This window comes from Anabrus simplex, chromosome 3 (genome assembly GCF_040414725.1).
Source record: "Anabrus simplex isolate iqAnaSimp1 chromosome 3, ASM4041472v1, whole genome shotgun sequence".
NCBI lineage: Eukaryota > Metazoa > Arthropoda > Insecta > Orthoptera > Tettigoniidae > Anabrus > Anabrus simplex.
In genome coordinates this window covers 133,286,113-133,304,838 of record NC_090267.1, presented here as the reverse complement: position 1 = coordinate 133,304,838, position 18,726 = coordinate 133,286,113, and the positions used below count along the sequence as shown (strand labels likewise).

At 43.2% G+C, this 18,726-nt stretch overlaps 1 protein-coding gene across 1 annotated transcript in view; it reads right to left on the bottom strand.

The window, feature by feature from the left end:
* Positions 1-18,726, bottom strand: part of LOC136866067 (myosin light chain kinase, smooth muscle) — a 230,549-nt gene that overhangs the window by 83,618 nt on the left and 128,205 nt on the right. The window contains exon 3 of the mRNA XM_067142712.2: positions 18,581-18,671. Coding sequence (XP_066998813.1) covers positions 18,581-18,671 — 91 coding nt within the window. The remainder of the gene's footprint in view (positions 1-18,580; positions 18,672-18,726) is intronic.

The following is an 18,726-nucleotide window of genomic DNA, read 5'->3' as shown; positions in this document are numbered from 1 at the left end:
TAGAAAATGTATGGAAAAGTAAAAATATTCCAGAGGAATATCTCCTGGCCCGGTATAATTGATACCAGGGCCGGATACTGGGCTCGTTGTTATTGATTTATCAATTATTTTATTGTTATTTGGTGTTCGAGGAAGGTAGAAATTACATATATTTGTTCACATTTGTCCGTGATTACTGTTTGGTCGAAATTGAGCTAGTCCATTCTGTTCTTTACGTAGGCTACCATTCATTCATTTCGTTGAATTTGGACGTAGCTGAGGATACGGCGTCAGAATGCAGCCCACGTTCAGCTTCCTCCCAAAATAGTGTCACCCAGCAGAGGTTGCTTGTTCCACACCATATCTGAGAGCCGGAGATAAACATAACACATGACTTGCACCTAATTGCACGTCATTATAATGAGTCATACTTAACGGACGAACCATAAATTTGGTGACGAAATTTCTCTCACTTTGCCTTATGACTAAGAAGTTTGCACATTACTCATGCTTTTAGGGTTAATCTGTGCAAGCACGTTTACATTCCCAAAATCGCGTTCGCTGTTCAAGAGTCGTGGGTAACACAGGACGAAGAGAGCAGAAAATTCTCAGCCTTAACTTGGGAAATTTAAATGGAAGATCCACACGCTGACGAGGGGAATCTCTCCCATAGAAAATTAACGTAAAATTGCAGTGCTTTGTTTATGAAATTAAAACCGACCACACGTCCAATACTGTGTTTCAGAAATTCTAGGAATACGATTTACAGAGAGGAATGGACAATACCGACCCTTACTGCCTCAGGTGGCAGCGCGCGGGCCTATCATCGCTGGGTTCCGTGGTTCAAATCCTGGTCACTCCACGTGAGATTTGTGCTGGACAAAGCGAAGGTGGGGCAGGTTTTTCTCAGGGTACGCCGGTTTTGCTTGTCATCTTTCGTTCCAGCTACACTCTCCAATATCATTTCATTTTCATCTGTCAGTTGTTAATCATTGCCCCAGAGGAGTGCGACAGGCTTCGGCAGCCGGGGCAATTCCTATCCTCGCCGCTAGATGGGGCTTGATTCATTCCATTCCTGACCCGGTCGAATGCCTGGAAACAGGCTGAGGATTTTCAATGGACAACACATTTCTAATTGGGTAAAAATTGAAAATGAATACGGACAGGACAATAATATACGTGGTAAACTAGCAGCATACTGAATCTGAGGTAATTCTGCATGGGAAACATGCCAATTACCGAAAGGTTTACTTACGAAGCAGAATTAATAAGCAAAGACGGTGTCAATTTGAAGCGAAATTCTGTACGCCCTATACGTAAATAACCTTCCATATCTCCAGGAGTAGAAAATACAACAGTACAACATATGACATAGCTGTTTACACCTCTCGTAGGAGAAACAGAGATGCATCTCCGCATTGAACTCATGGATTTCGATGTTCTGGAAGTGGTGCCTTCAGAATAAAATAAAAATTAATCCAGACAAGATCCAGGCGATTTTATTCTCAAAAGGCCTAACAGTTGATCATCTTACTATCAACAATGTCCCTCTGTCCTGGACCAATAAGATAAAATATCTCCGCTTAACAATGGACAAAAGTCTCACCTGGAGTAGGAATATCGAACAGGGCCTGCAACGAGCAGCAGCACGCGTGGCTGCCCTAAAACCTCTGCTTTATAATAAATATATCTCCTTTACCATCAAGAGAAATATTTATCAAGCATGTATCAGGCCCATGCTGCTGTGTGGGTGCGAGGCCTGGTGCTATATCCCTAAAACTCCCTTTTCAAAATTAGAAACTTTCCAAAGCAAACTACTACGTAAGATGACTGGAGCCCCCGTCCTGAAATCGAATAGGTGGATACGATCCGAACTACGTATTCCGAGTCTTAGAACTCAGGTTAAAAAGACAGCTAAGATGACCAAATGTAGAATCCTGCGAACCCCGTCAGCCGTACCGAGCATCTGTCTTCTCAAACAGGTCATAAGAACCAAGAAGCCTAATACTCGGCTTAAGCATCGTGGCCCTTGGCTCACTTATGACCTGGTGTGTGATGTTTTAATACTAATGCTAGTAACCTATATAAAATTAACCATTAGTGCTATCAGGTGCAATTTAGAAAAACATGCTTCTTTAATTAAAATTATAATTTTTAAAGCTGATTTTTGATAGATACAAAAATGACTCGTAATAGATGAATGGATTTTAACATCTGGAACGCATAAAATCTAATAGTAATGTGTAACTATTTCACAAAATTAAAAAAATCCTTATTGATTATGATTTAATCTTTGGAAGATATTCTCAGAATTAAAGAAAGTTGTGGCTAAGCGGGTTTTCATCAGAAATGCTTTCCCACCAATTACATTGTCCAGGAATACATATGTGCAGAGCTTGTGTTCGCAATTATTTAGGTCAAAAATACGCATACATTTCATCATCTGATAGGACCTGATTGTTGCGTAATCCAATAATGCGGGATTACAACTAAAACAAGTGAATTATTCAAATCACATTGCCAAAATATTGTCCTAGAATGATGGTGAAGTGACGAAAATGTCCACTTTTGACTCGACCGGTTTTATTCACGTCACTCCATTCTGTCAAATTAACCTAAACTTTATACTATGACCAGGTCGGTTTTAGAGCAATTTTTTTGATTCATCAGATAGACTCACACATTTCTTTCCAGATTATATTAAAACATAATTTATAGAATGTTGTGATTTGGACGGCTTAATTCATAGATGCCTCTTATAATCATACATTTCTCATTGGTGACATATCAAGTTAACTAGGAGAGCTCTGTGCCTGTGTGGTTGTCTAAACTTCTAGTTTAGTTGCAGTCAATGGCCATACACTTGTTTGCACTTTGTCAATGATTCATGGCTCTGTCTACAGGAAATGGCATGTTATCCACCACGTAGCTCCCCGCAACGAGAGCATACACAGTATGAATCAGGTAGATGAAACATTAATCTTCTGCATAACTTATGGTGGAAACCATGCACCGCGAATCTAGTCATTGCGTGCCGCAGCTCGTAATTTGCTCGTTTCCAGCCGTGCGAGATTATCGCATCAGTGGTAAAGAAGTCGTCCCAGATTTTCGCTCTCTTTGCCGATAAAACTTGCAGGGTATTCATGTAACTGGAAGTGGCTGGAAGTAGCAGCTTAAACCGTAGCTCCTAGGTCTATATGTAGTATAATTCTTTAGCACTACCCAAAGGGCATGTGTAGCTTAATACTATACTGCTAATAATAAGAGTTGGCGTCTGACATTTCTTAGAGGGAGGTCCGTTTATTGCCTGCCGAGGCTGGATAAAAGGAGTGGCTGTGTGGTTGCCATGGAAACGAGGGTGGGGCGACTGCGGTTGCCATGGAGATAAAACTTCAGGGCAGCTCGTCTTGCTGGGAGTTGCCAAACCTGTCACTGTCACTGATAAGAACCTGATTGTTTGTATAAGAGTGATCGAAATGGGACGACACCGCCTGGCCAGGTAGTCTACAAGATATCACAGTGGTCAGAATGAAGGAGGGAACAAGTGAGCCGGAAGCGAGGGGTAAGAGCATGTACAAAGGAATGGTGGAATGTGGCAACATCGTGAAATGGCACGTGCAGTGCTCCTCCCTCCAACCTTACCTGTCAGACGCCAACTTTAGTTAAGTCTAGTATAGGGTTGCGAACAGTGGCTAGCGATACGGAGGACCTTCAAACGAATCCAGGCTGAGAAACAGTTCAACATATAGTGACTGAGAGCATAACCAGTCCGGTTATTTTCTGACAGCAACAACGAGTGCAGCAGGCTAAATAATCAATCTACCGAGTGACTTCGCCGTGCGGTTAGGTAGCGCAGCTGTGAGCTTGCATTCGGGAGCTAGTGGGTTCGAGCCCCAATGTCGGCAACCCTGAGGATGGTTTTCCGTTGTTTTTCATTTTCACACCAGACAAATGCTGAGGCTGTACCTTCATTAAGGCCACGGCCACTTCCTTCCCACTCCTAGCCCTTTCATATCCCATCGTCGCCATAAGATCTTCCTATGTCAGTGCGATATAACGCAAGTTGAAAAAAAAGAGAGTCCAAATGTTTGTATATAGTTTGTATAGTCCTCTGCGTGTAAGGACGTACCCTAAGGGTGCAACCTTACCCTTTCTCCCTTGTAATATTAAGGTATTGATTTATAGTTACTTTTCTTGCTGTTGGGTATTTTGCAGGTCTTTTTCAGTGTCGCTAACCATACAGTTTAGGGACCCTACTTGCCGATACGATGTCTTACATTTACCGTTAATCTGGCACGTTGGCAACGTTCAATCACTGTTCTAGCGTGAATTGCGTGTTGACACCGCATCGCCGTTAAAGTCACTAGTGATACATTTGCGAGAATATTGAAAGCATATTTTCTTTTTCTTTGGGATTGTAAATCTATTTGGCTAATACCAGGTAAGTAGAATTGTGGCATGTTCGGATAATGCATTCAATAACATAGTTTGTGTGAAATGATGAAAGTGCTCAAATACGCCAGTCTCATGTCTAGATCTACCGGTGCATGAAATAACTCTTGCGGGACGAAATTTTGGCAGTAGAACATATTATTATTTTCAAATCCGCAGTGAACTTGAAAGCTGACCTAATTTCCGTTCACGGAGCTTGGCACATTAGTATTCCTATATGTTTCCTGATAAGCTTGAAGATATAACCAGCCTGCAGGCTGAAAATATGCCCAATAATCTCTCTCCTTACTAGTTACCGGTATTGAAGAGAGAAGAAAATGTTCGCGCAAAAGAAAGGGAAGTCATTGGATGTCTGGAACTTTCGAAAATCACACTGCAAAGACTTATTAAATAAATTGCATCGTTTAACACGCCCCTCTTTTCAAGAATATGGTTATAGTACGCCTACTGTATATCAAAATAAAGACAGATATATGTAACATTAATTTGAGTGAGAAAGTGTGTTTATTTCCTTAATTCTTCGTTGAGCGTGGAAATCGACTTAATTATGAATATCTTGATTTATTTCATGTTAACTTTTATCATTTACTAGGGTAGGGAGACATTCATTATCGGTGTTTACATTGAGGTTAGTTTGTTATGGTTATGCCTGGTGATTTTAATATGTAACCAGGCAGGTTGGAAGCAGTGATCAGCCATTACAAAAAAAGAAAAAAGAAGAGCATCGGGCGGCGATATTTACTTTCTGGGGTATTGCCTTACGTGGCGATTACTATAGTGAGGTTCCTGTATTTATAGCTAATGCTGGAGACTCCGGTAATACAATGACTGATGGTATCTGTCGTGTCATTGTATAAAATTAGCATACACAATCTTGTAGGTGTTTGGTTCATACCATTCATTGCTTACTAGGCTGTTCACCTCCACATGTCCTGACCTGGACCCACGACACGGTACATGTTTCTCATTATTTATTGGTCCAATCGCGCTGCAGCTTATCCGTCGCGAAGAACGGCCGCCTGACATTTCTGCGGCCGGCGGGCCGGCAGGCTATTTTTGTCCTCCCGTCATGGGCGGATTGCTCGGCTGTGTTGTTTGCACCGCCTCAGTCGCCAAGGTAAATAAGAGACTTGCTTGACCCTCAACCACATAACTCAAGTCGGAACATGCAACGCGCGACTCGCTGACAGACACAGTTATGTTGCGTGAAGACGGCACTTTATAAACCTATGCACCAATCCACATTAGCTGAATAGTAATTTGATCCCTGTCATTGAAGTAGGAAGGGACAAGTTTGATGCGGGCAGGTGCAGGTACGATGACTGACGATAAAGTTTCAGAAGCTTTAATATTGAAATCACCAACAAACTAAACCAAACCAACCCCCATTGGTGCAACGGCCCCTAAGGCTCATGGCCTACCAGCTCAGCCCGAAGGCCTGCAGATTTTGAGGTGTTGTGTGGTCAGCACGACGAATCCTCTCGGCCGTTAATCTCAGCTTTCTATACCGGGGCCACCATCTCACCGTCCCATAGCACCTCAGCTGTAATAACGTAGGCCGAGAGGATCTGTAACTAACCCTCAGATCCAGAAATCACCACCAGTGTTGTCAATTTAATAGTTATACCAACATTGTGGTTTTGAATCTCTGCCTGATTGGAACTTACAGGGATAGTGGGAAATATGATGGCATTTTTACATCGACTTACGGACTTTTGGTGGTATAGCCCTTGCGCAAAAGCGCGAGTACGGAGCAATTGTTGCTACTGGCATGAAATTCATAATTAATTGATTATTTAAAGCATAACTGTTACAATGAAGTTAAAATTAGCGTCTTATCCAAACCAGGATGCTGGCAGTTTAGTCGGGGCTTTCAACTAAGTCGGAGGACCTTTGTTCAGGAACTCTCAGACGAGGTTTACTTGCGTTAGGGTGGCAAGGCCAGTTCTTTTCTACTCTACCTCTAGCGAACGCATATGGGCTTTTCATGCAAGTGGCTACCACGCCCAGCGTTCCTTAATTTCAAATATCCCTTGAAATCCCGCATTTAACATGCGTACGCCATTGTCGATTATTATATTAACTATTAAAATTTATTTAGCTTTCGGTGTTCTACAGTGCATTGTAACTACTACTGCATCACTTTCTCTCTCTCTCTCTCTCTCTCTCTTTCTCTCCCGGAATTATGCAATCCTTCGAAACATCTCCGAAGGACACCGATTCCTAAATAGCCTAGTAAAGCGGGAAATTTGCATCGAAATCGAGATATTCTGAATATTTGGAGGCATTATCTAAAGAATTTTGCACAGTTCCTTGGTTGAATGGTCAGCATAGTGGTCTTCGGTTCAGAGAGTTCCGGGTTCGATTCCAGGTCGGGCCGGATATTTCAGCCGCGTCTGGTTAATTCCTCTTGCTCGAAGACTGGGCGTTTATATTTGTCTTAATACACCAACCACCACAGAAACATGGAATAGGGTTGGCGTCAAGAAGGGCATCCGGTCGTACATTGCCAACCCGAAGTAATTGGGAAAAATTCTGATAAAAAGACTAGGAGGGAAAAGATTATCTAAAGAATTCTGACCAGTTCCATATTTTTTAGGTGACTGAGCTCCATAGATATCCCCAGTGGATTAATCTGGAAAGAACGCTGGTTTAACGGAGTTGTTATTTATGAGACTCGTCTGTTCAAACAATTTCCATATTCGTAAAAAAGGCCTGGAAAACGAGGAATGTGATTAAGTTCAGTGGGGCATTGTCTCATATAAACTGCTTCAAAAGCAGCGCCTTATCCCTCAAGCAACGTCCATAAAAGTGGATACAACTAAGGTCTTGAAATTAAACTAACAAAACAAACCTCAAGGCGCAACAGCCCCGAAGGGCCTTGGCATACTAAGCGACCGCTGATCAGCCCGGAGGCCTGCAGATTACGAGTTGTCGTGTGGTCAGCACGACGAATCCTCACGGCCATTATTTTTAGCTCACTAGACCGAGGCCGCTATCTCTCCGTCAGATAGCTCCTCAATTGTAATCACGTAGGCCGAGTGGACCTCGAACCAGCCCTCAGATCTAGGTAAAAATCCCTGACCTGGCCGGGGATCGAACCTGGGGCCCCCGGGTAAGAGGCAGGCACGCTACCCCTACACCGCGGGGCCGGTAAAATTAAACTAGGACACCAATACATTTTTCACACAGTACACTGCAGCCCATTTCTGTCTGGTGTCCTTTTTTGTTTCATTAAGGAAAACCTTTTCTCAAGATTGGCATTAAATGAATCTCAGCTATTTTCAGAAATTTGAAATAAAATAGATACTAAGTCGGCACCGAAGTAGCCCACTCAGTTTATGCGAGGCTTTCTATCGAATGCAGTCTGGCTACTTTAGAAGGCTTCCTAGCTTTATTGTAACCGAGTATAAATACATTCATTTCAGCTTTCTTATGCATACTCAGACACACTCATTACCGAGCGTAGCGGCCACACATGTTAACGCGCTGCAGCTGTGGGCCCCATGGAGGGTGAGTGGGTTCAAACCCCACCGCCGGCTATCCTCATAAAGGTTTTGCATGCTTTCCCATTTTTACTTCCAGGCAAATACCGGGACAGTTCCTATTCATAGGCCACAGCCGTTTCCTTCCACCTCCTCACCCGGTTTATTTCACCACCGTTCATTTCATTTTCATCAGCTCCCAATCGAGGAAGGTGGCAGGAAACGCCGTAAAAACATGAAATATAATTTTATCTCTCCTCATCCCCGACTCTCTATCAGGAAACGGGACTAAAGAGTAGACACGTAGACACGTACTCATTCATATGTCACGATATTTTTTACCTACAGCGCCGTTTTAAGTTACCGTACTTTACAATACACGCCAATCCCGTGTACAACATATGACCTAACGTAAAGGCCACAATGATCAAATTGCAGAAGCTTTTTAAAGATACTGTTTGAATATACTTAGTCTCGTTACTTCCTGTACACGTCGCACAATCCAAATCAAACCAAACACTATGACGCAATATCCCCGAAGGGGCTGCTACAACCCGAAGGCCTGCAGATTACGAAGTGTCGTATAGTTACCACGACGATTCCTCTCGGCCGTCATTTTTGGCTTTCTAGACCGTGACACGTCGCACAATCAATACATAATATGATGGTTTTAAGTGCCTTTTGTAAACAAATATTTTGACGTACCCGTCCTTGTATTTGTACAATTGGCTTTTACGTCACACCGAGACAGATAGGTCTTATGGCAATTGTTGTAAACAAGGTTGGGTTTACAAAAACACAACTTCTTTATTTACTTTAATTACAATATTTATACTAACAAAACTGAAAGGTATCTCGAAGCAAAATGAACTATGAATTTGGAGAAAGAGTCTGTCTTTGTACACTATATACATGTTGGAGTATTCACGTTCACTACTATTTCGGAAAGATAGTCCTTGTGACATGAAAAGTTCTTGATAGTCGAAAACTATCAGAAGCACTGACGTAAATATCTCAGAGAGTCCTTCCTTGTTGAAGTGTCTGAGTTCATTAACGTAAGTTCAATGACTGAAGAGTTCCTACTTAGCAAAACTAAGTTGATAATGGGAGCTTGCATTAGCTAGGGAATGATAGTGGCATATAATGGTAAGACTGGGCATGGACAGCGGTGACCCGAGGTGAGACCTCTTACTGCCAGAAATTCAGTCCACCTGGCCGAAGCACATTTTCAAGAGGAGTAGCCTCCGTGCTCGACGTAGGGTGTATTCTGGAGCTGGACACCGGGGTCAGTGGGCGTCTGGACAGACCAGGAGCTCCTTTTTATAGCACACACGACGTTCCAGGCACGCGCACTGAGAGCTGCGCGTCGAGGCTCGAAGAATAACACACTGGCACGCGTGTAGCTGGCTGGCGGATCGAGAAGGGAGCGACGGACATACAACAGCAATAATGGGGTGGGAAAGGCCTAGGAGTGGGATGGAAGCAGCCGTGGCCTTATATTAAGGTACAGTCCCAGCATTTGCCTGGTGTGAAAATGGGAAACCACGGAAAATCATCTTCAGGGCTGCTGACAGTGGGGTTCGAAACCACTGTCTCCCGGTAAAATGAAGGCAGGCAATTCCAGCATCTCCTTGGATGTCATAATTGAGTGTATAGGCACAAATCGTTTAATATAATTGTAATTTCTTAGACATTCACTGCAGTGCTGCTACTACCGATTCTTCTATAGCGTGCACGACCGTGAGCGAAGTCTTATTGGCCGATTCAGTTTCCGTGGCCGCCCAGCCATAAGATAAGTGGATGACCCCAAGGGACGCGGTATACAAAGTTGGACGCTGATTCTTTGCTCAGTTTTTGTGTTAAGAAGTGTTATTTACTTACATTTGGGTGTAAATTTCCCAGTTGAAGCATGTTCGCCTTGTATTAACTTATACGATTCAGGTCTAATTAGAGTATAGATTGTAGTAGGTAGGGATTACGTATTGGGCCGGCTTGAGTGGCTTAGACGGTTGAGGCCCTGGCCTTCTGATCTCAACTTGGCAGGTTCAATCCTGGCTCAGCCGTTACTATTTGAAGGAGCTCAAATACGTCACCCTCGCGTCGGTAGGTTTACTGGCACGTAAAAGAACTGCGGGACTAAATTGTGGCACGTCGGCGTTTACGAAAACCATAAAAGTAGTTGGGGGACGTAACGGCAATACTATTATTCTTGTCTTGACTTTGATCGGAAGGAGAAGAAGGTCTGATCCTTTGCAGCATGAAGGTATCACCAAAAGAAAGAGAAAGAGCATGAAAGGCGTAAAATGAAAGACTCCTTAGGTCTCGCAAAACCTAATATCGTAAGGGTTGGAAGAGAACAAGAATTGACCAAGGGAGGACCTTTCAGGAAATATGAAAGCGAGACGGAAATGGAAGCAATGTTAGACTCAGCTAGAGGGACTCATGGCCATCGCCTCACGATCGTAAAGTGAGTGTGGATAGTTGTTTTCTTTTTTGCTAGTGGTTTAACGTCGTACTAACACATCGAAGATTTTCGGCGCTAGGACTGGGAAGGTAGCGGGCGTGGCCTTTATTAAGGTAGAGCCACAGCATTTGCCTGGTGTGAAAATGGGAAACCACGGAAAACCATCTTCAGGGCTGCCGACGGTGGGATTCAAACCCACTATCTTCCGAATGTAAGTTCACAGCTACGTGGCGCTAACCGCGCGGCCAACTCATTCGGTAGGTTAGTAAAGTAAATAATTAATAATGTTATTAGTTTTACTGTCTGACAACTTTTACGGTTACCAGAGACATCAAGGCGTAGAAAATGTGGTCCCGCGGGTTTTATTTTACGTACCAATAAACCTACCAACACGAGACTGGTGTGTTTGAGCACATTCAAATACCACTGGAATGAGCCGGAATCGATCCCGCCAACTCGGCCTTAGAAGACCAGAGCAGTACGACCTGAGTCACTCAGCCTGGCTGGAATAACAGATTGTACGCACATGTGAAACCTAATAGTTTTCCATTCTGCCACCAGAGAAACTTCGTCAGAGACATGGTGTGCAAAATTTTGTATCTAAATTCCTCCCGGTTGTAATTTATTTATACAGGGATAGGCTCATCCCAGACAGTGTTGAGGAAGTGTCTGCTGCAGAAGAACAAATAAATGATGCCAGGGGAGTGATGAATACAACGACAAACTCTGAGTCTACGATCAAATATTTAAGCGAATTCAAATAAACTAAACTTCAGATAGAAATAACCTCTAGCAATCCGTATATCTGAGGTGCAATACAAACAGAATATCTGGCCTGATTGAAGTGTTGTAAAATCAAGAGATTTGTTTGTAAAAGTAAATAATTATGTTATTTTTGAAAACATTTGCCTCGGTGTATCAGGAGTAGAGCGCCAAACTAGTGATGCCAAGTTCGCAGGTTCAATCCCCAACGAGGCAGTCAATTTTTGAAGGACAGATAAACGGTATTGGCACGTCATATCATTGTTGTTGGCATGTAAAACCTCTGGTGGCATCACCCAACAAAATTAACTGTTGTCTTAGACACCGTGCAGAAGAGTTACACTTTCACTGCTAGACAACACAGCAGTTGGAATGTCGACATTTGTTGGGAGACAGCGTGAACAGTACCTCTTCATAGGGTCTGCAATACGGTAACATGTAATAATAATAATAATAATAATAATAATAATAATAATAATAATAATAATAATAATAATAATAATAATAATAATTGTCACCCTCCATTTTTAATGAAATTTTGCATATCGATAACACTCTGAAAATAATCTAAGTATATTTTGTTATTTTTAAAACAGTGCGATGTTTAGGATGGAAACTACACTGATATGTACGGGGATTTCGTCGAGAATAACAGGTATCAATGATATAATTTGAAAGGTAACATTCTCGTCTGTTTTGTCAATAAAGGAAAATCTGAGAGAGAAAAGACTCACTTCAAAATGGTGGATCCAATATGAGACAAGCCTTGGTCTTGGATAAGCGAGTTGGTGCAGTTCTATCACAATACAACCTTGACCCTCTTTCACGAAACAAATAGCCTATTACAGTATATCACAAGTCAAAACGAGTCATCATTTCACCAGTTCTAATAATATGTTTCACAACATTTTATTCTATACTGGCAAAATTGTTTAAAATGTTGTCACTTGGACATATCGACATTACAATTCTCCGACAAAATTACAAAGACAAAATGGTTACACAAACTGTGAATATGTTGAGATTAATTACATCGGGAAAAAGTTTCATATGCATCAGAGATGCCTTCATTTAGCTTGTACGATGTTAATTGACAATGTTCATTCAATTCAGTCGAGAATCATTTTATATACAGTATCATGGAAATTTGTATCGTAGAGGCTTTCCACCTTGCGTTGCAAAATTTTATATCAGGCAACCCGCTCTTCGCCACGCTCTGAAGGACAGCGTACACGGTGTACCTGCCGGCGCTAACCAGGTATTCCAACGTGTCCGAGATAAACATCTTCCTCCCAGAAGAATCGACTTCCTGAACTCTGGCTTTACATTTGTTGGCAGTAATCAAACCGCAAAAGAGGTTAATTAAATGAGAGGCCTGCCGTAGCCCAGGTGAACTTTTATTTTACTAAAAACATTCCAGGTACCTGAAATTCATTCACATCTTGGATTATTATTCAAGTGTCTGTTACACAGACTACACGCTCCTATGTATTATAAACAGTCTATTACTATCCATTTAGTCCAACAGTGTTCTCATATACCTACATAATGTAAAGTATTACATTGTCGTGTGATATTGAAGATACACGGGAATACATGAATAATAATAATAATAATAATAATAATAATAATAATAATAATAATAATAATAATAATAATAATAATAATATCGTGTAGCCTCCGGAGAGGCCTGGTGCAGGTCTTTTTGATTTGACTCCCGTAGGCGACCTGCGCGTCGTGATGAGGACGAAATGATGATGAAGACGGCATATACACCCAGTCCCCGTGCCAGGGGAATTAACCAATTATGGTTAAAATTCCCGACCCTCCCGGGACTCGAACCCGGGACCCCTGTAAACAAAGGCCAGCACGCCATGGAGCCGGACAATACATAGATTGAAATCAGCATACTAGGACTGGAGAAGAAATGTATTAATTGGTTCTGCATTAGACTGCCAAAGATATCAAACGAATCTCAAATATCTTATAAGATGTAAATGTACACTAATATATATACAAGAAAATTAATCTGAATGAGATATGAAATAAATAAAATTTGACGTATCAAATGCTAGTGCGCATATAAGTAGATGATTGAAATACTAGTAAAATATTCATGGATGCGAAAGTGTTTATATTTATGTTGACATGTAAGTCTCCGGACTAGCAATCCCTCTGATTGGAATATACAGCGTGATTCAACCGTGCCTTCCAATGTAGTTCTATGCAACCCACAATATTAATTCCATCCTGAAAACATCTACCGTGCCGTATGCTCAGCCAACACAACCGGATATTTTGGTATTTACAGCCTCACCATGATAGGACGCCGTAATGTTATACTCGTATTAAACACTGGAAGACGTGCATGTGCCTTCTAGATCATATGAACCTAACACGTCGGCGAAACACTAAAGTGATATTGTGACCGCAGTAAACCTAATACTTGCTATAAGCTGCCCAGTGTGGCGTACGGAACTGTAGTGTAGTTGGTCAAGGTGTGGCGGAGCGGGATTGCATATCAGGTGGGGGGTTCGAGTCCGGGGCGAAGATTCCATATTTTTGAAATATTTGTTTAATACGTACCGCTTGCTTGTTGTTTAAAGGGGCCTAACATCTAGGTCATCGGCCGCAATACGTAGCGCACTCAATGTACCCGCTTTCATGTAAATTGTGTGTGAATGAATGTGTTTGTGGCCCTAAGAAGGGCCGATTAGTTAGCAGGCCGGACACATACAGACCGGAAATAATAGGAACAAAACTGCCCTGACAATGTTTTATCGCAGCAAATGCTCGATGTGATGACCGTTTTGGTTTATGCACATTCGGGCCCGGTGTCCAATATATCGTCTTGCGTGCTGAAGCATTGAGATGTAATTGTTCGGCAGGCGTCCATGATGAGTTGCCGGAGCTGGTCGGGTTTTTCTGGCGCTTCAGTGAAAACGACGTTCTTCAAATGTGCGCACAAGAAGAAGTCTAACGGCGTTAAATCCGGTGATCTGGCGGGCCAAGAAACAGGGCCTCCTCGTCCTATCCATTTCTCTGGCAGTTCTCGTTCAGATGGTTACTAACGGGCAAAGTCTAATGTGGTGGAGTTCCATCCTGTTGCAACCACATCGTCAAATGTTCGTGCAAGGGCACATCCGGAGCAGCAGTGGGAGTTCATGACGCAGAAAGTACAGGTAGCGTGGGCCCGTCCAATGACCCTCGAAGAAATAAGGTCCAGTCAGGTGATCCCCAAGATTCCACACCAAACATTCACTCCCCATCGTACTTGTTGGGCCACCTGTCGCACCCAGTGAGATTGTCCGGACTCCAATAGTGCATGTTGTGGCGATTGACGTTCCCATTATTGTGGAAGCGCGATTCGTCCGAGAACAAGGTATGCGATACGAATGTTGCACCATTGTCCAGTCTGCCTAATAGCCACCGACAGAACTCCATTTGAGCCTCGAAATCCCGCTCATGGAGCTCTTGGTGTAGCTCAGGATGGTATGGGTGAAATTTATATTCATGCAGTATTCGCCAGACGGACGCCTGGCTGGTGTTCACCTGTCGTGTAATCGCCCTTGTACTGATGGATTATCACGAGGTGCCTCCACAACGGCCTCTTCTGTTTAGGACGCGTAGCCTATCGCGTACTGGTGGCTGAATGTAAATCACGCCTGTTGTCCTTAGGCATCTTTTAACACGGCGCAATTTCGTAGCAGCCGGGTGTAGCCTGCCGGGATACCGTTCCTGGTGCAGGCGTAGTGCCTCGTACGCGTTTTTGTCTTGCTTCCCTATAAATAAGGAGCATGTCAATGTATTCTTCTGTGGAAAACATGCCGGATGACAAGGGAGGTTACAGTACATTCAGGCCCTAACCAGTGGAGTAGGCGCAGGGCATAAGTTGAATAACAGCGTCATTCTACTGTTTGAATGTGGCAAACGTGGGTCTGTATTTACGTATTCAAACATAATACCGATGCAAAAATATTTGAACGATGCAGGATTCGGAGCGCCGCTAGCACATTTCGTCGATTGCTAGGCGAACGCCTAACCACATCCGCTACGCCACACTGCTGGAAACATCCTGGTAGTACGACGAGAGCAAAGTACATACGCCATCCAGTTCGGTGTTTAGGACATTAATTACTGCACTGTTACCTAGTTTTATGCATTGATTCCCCTCTTCGTCACACCCAGTCACGAGGTACGACACATTAAAATAGTTACATGGTAAAAGGACGTTGGTACACGATTTCAAGGCGTCATGTTTTGCGAACGGATGATATAACATTTCGCTAGGTTCAGAATCGTGTGCAAACTGTGCTCACTTAACATTAGTACCATACAGTACACCTGCAGGGGAATAGTACTTCTATAACCATGTGCACGTTAGTTGGGCTGCAGCAAACGATATTGGAACGGGCTGCTGAATCACACTGTATGTGCTTCATGCAAAATGAAAATCCACAGCCTGTTTCCAGTCATTCGACTGGGTCTCGAATGGAATGAATGAAGTCCCCGTCTAGCGGCGTTGATAGGAATTGTGCCGGCTGCCGAAGCCTGTCGCAATCCTCCCGGGCAATGATTAATGCATGACAGATGAAATGAAATGATACTGGAGAGTGTTGCTGGAATGACAGATGACAGGGAAAACCGGAGTACCCGGAGGAAAACCTGTCCCGCCACCACTTTGTCCAGCACAAATCTCACATGGAGTGACCGGGATTTGAAGCACGGAACCCAACGGTGAGAGGCCGATGCGCTGCCACCTGAGCCACAGAGGTCCCCATGTGCTTCATCTGGTGCGTTAATGGTGCATCGACATTTTCTACTGCCTTCTGAAAGGTAATCGCTGTTTATGACAGTATTGGTGTATACAAAGGGCACTACGAAAGTTTTGCAATACGCAAAAAACGGTTGGCTGGACACCCCTGTTATGGTGAGGGATGAAAAGAGGGGTGAAAACCGGTCTAGGAAACAGCAAGGTGCGACCTTCACACCAGTTGTTACCAAGCAGTGGGATTGAAAGCCAGTTAAGATGTCAGTAGGGTCTAAACGTGAATATCGCGCAATTATTCGCTACAATTTTGCTCGTGAATTAACTGTTGACCAGTGCTTGGAGAAAATGACTCCTGTGCTGGGGAAAGACTGTCCACATCGGATAACAATTTTCCTCTGGTACAAAGAGTTCCAGAGGGGAAATTTCGGGGTTGAAGACGATCCTCGTTCTGGGCGACCGTCTGAATCAGTGACTGTGGAAAACATTGAAGCTGTGAGGAAAATGCAGCAAGAAGGGCAGTTGACATATCGGCAGGTAGAAGAGACCCTCCACATCTCTGCATCAGCCATTCATTCATTCTACACGACCATCCCCAGGTTAGAAAGGTTTGTTCATTTTGGGTGCCCCATTCACTTTCAGAGGAACAAAGGGAACATCGAGTGAAATGATGCCGAAAAATGCTAAAGCAGTTTAAAAATGGGACTTCGCGTAACGTCAATAGCATCGTTACAGGTGATGAAACTGTAACAGGGTTGACTGCCTGAGTCCCAACAAAATCCCAGAACAAGGTGTGGCTGTTTGAAGATGAGGGTACTCCTTGTGACTGTGCGAAAGTCGTCAGTGAAGAAAAGGATGATTGCAGTATTCTTCACTAAGCGGGGCATCCTGACTCGGGTTGCGCTAGAAACACAAAGGACAGTTACTGCGAAGTGGTACAGTGAGACTTGTCTGCCTCAGGTCATCCAGGCTCTCAAGCAGCTCCGTCCAAGGTCAGGGCTCAGCACTTGGCCCTTGTATCACGACAATGCTCCAGCACATCGCGCTAATGTAACAATGGATTTTCTTGCCAGATCAGGGTTGATCGCCCTCCATACAGTCCTGGTTTTGCCCCATGTGACTTCGCACTCTTCCCAGAAGTGAAGATGAAGCTGAAAGGGCGGCGTTTTGAATCCGACGAGGAGCTTCTGGCAGCATGGGATCAAGAGTGTGAAAATGTAACCGAAGAAAAGTGGCAGAGTTGGTTCAGTGACTGGTTTCCACGTTTGGAGAAGTGTATTGAGTGTGGTGGAAATTATTTTGAAAAATTCTAAAGCGTTCACTCACATTGCAAAACTTTCCTAGTGCCCTTTGTATGCCTGTCTTTGACAGCCAAAATTACAACGTGAAAAGTACGTAATTTAAAATGTGAGATTAACATGTTAATGTATCTTATGGATATGTCTTGAGCAGATGGACAAAATATACCTGACCCGGAAAATATTTATTTTATTAGATTAACAGGGAATTGATCCTTGTTACTCAACAGGAGAACTGCTCATCAAATGAAATGCTGTAAACCGTGGCCTGGAACGGGGTCCACTCCACCTCGGGAGGTGAACTAAGTAGAGGTGGGTTCGATTACCACCTCAGCCATCCTGGAAGTGGTTTTCCGTGGTTTCCCACTTCTCCCCCAGGCAAATGCCGGGATGGCACCTAACTTAAGGCCACGGCCGCTTCCTTCCCTCTTCCTTGTCTATCCCTTCCTATCTTCCCATTCTCCCTCAAGGCCCCTGTTCATCATAGCAGGTGAGGCGGCCTGGGCGAGGTATTGGTCATCCTCCACAGTGGTATCCCCCGACCCGAAGTCTGAAGCTCCAGGACACTGCCCTTGAGGTGGTAGAGGTGGGATCCCTCGCTGAGTCCGAGGGAAAACCGACCCTGGAGGGTAAACTGATAAAGAAGAAGAAGAAGCATATGTTAAAGTGTCCACCTTCGCATGTTGAGTTCTGCCGGTGGTTTCAGAGTGAAGTGGAATCAGGACTTTTGGATCCTCAGTTTAGTATCTTCTGTGATGTTCATTTACAATGGTCAATCCCACGTCAGTCCTATTGTAACTATTTTCCGGGCCAGTTGCATTTTATCCACCCGGTATAAAGAGAGGATGCTTGGGAAAATTTACTTCGCTTATGGCAACAAGCACAACTGAAGTGCGAACAGATGATGGCAAACTTCCAGTTCCACTCAATAAAATAACAGTGCGGCTGTAAGGAGCCGGTCAGTAAATATCCAGGTCATTTCAGTAAGCAATAACACATAATGAAACCTTTAGCAGTCTTGCTCAGCTACGACGAACTCGAAGGTTGAAATAACTCAAGTTGAGTCGCAGGACGGCGCGTCTGATCACCCTCTAACTTATCCCTTCCCTTTCCAGTTTTCTTGCCCAGCGCTATGAAACGACGTATCGATATTTGTCGTATGAAAAAATGTCCAGAAGGCACATGTTGGGAAACGTTTACTGTAGCATTAGAAATACACACTATTTCAATTATACTAATATTAATAAATAAATAAATAAATAAATAAATAAATAAATAAATAAATAAATAAATAAATAAATAAATAAATAAATAAATAAATAAATAAATAAATAAATAAATAAATAAATAAATGCGCGCAGTGTCAACTCACCGTCCAAGCTCAGTCATTAGGTCGTAGTAATCCTTCATGTCTTCTCCCCGACGCATCTGCACGTCTCTGTACGGGAAGCTGGGGTCCACTTCTGTAACACAAGTGATGTTACACTATAGAAACATTGACTACTCAGCTAAAATAAT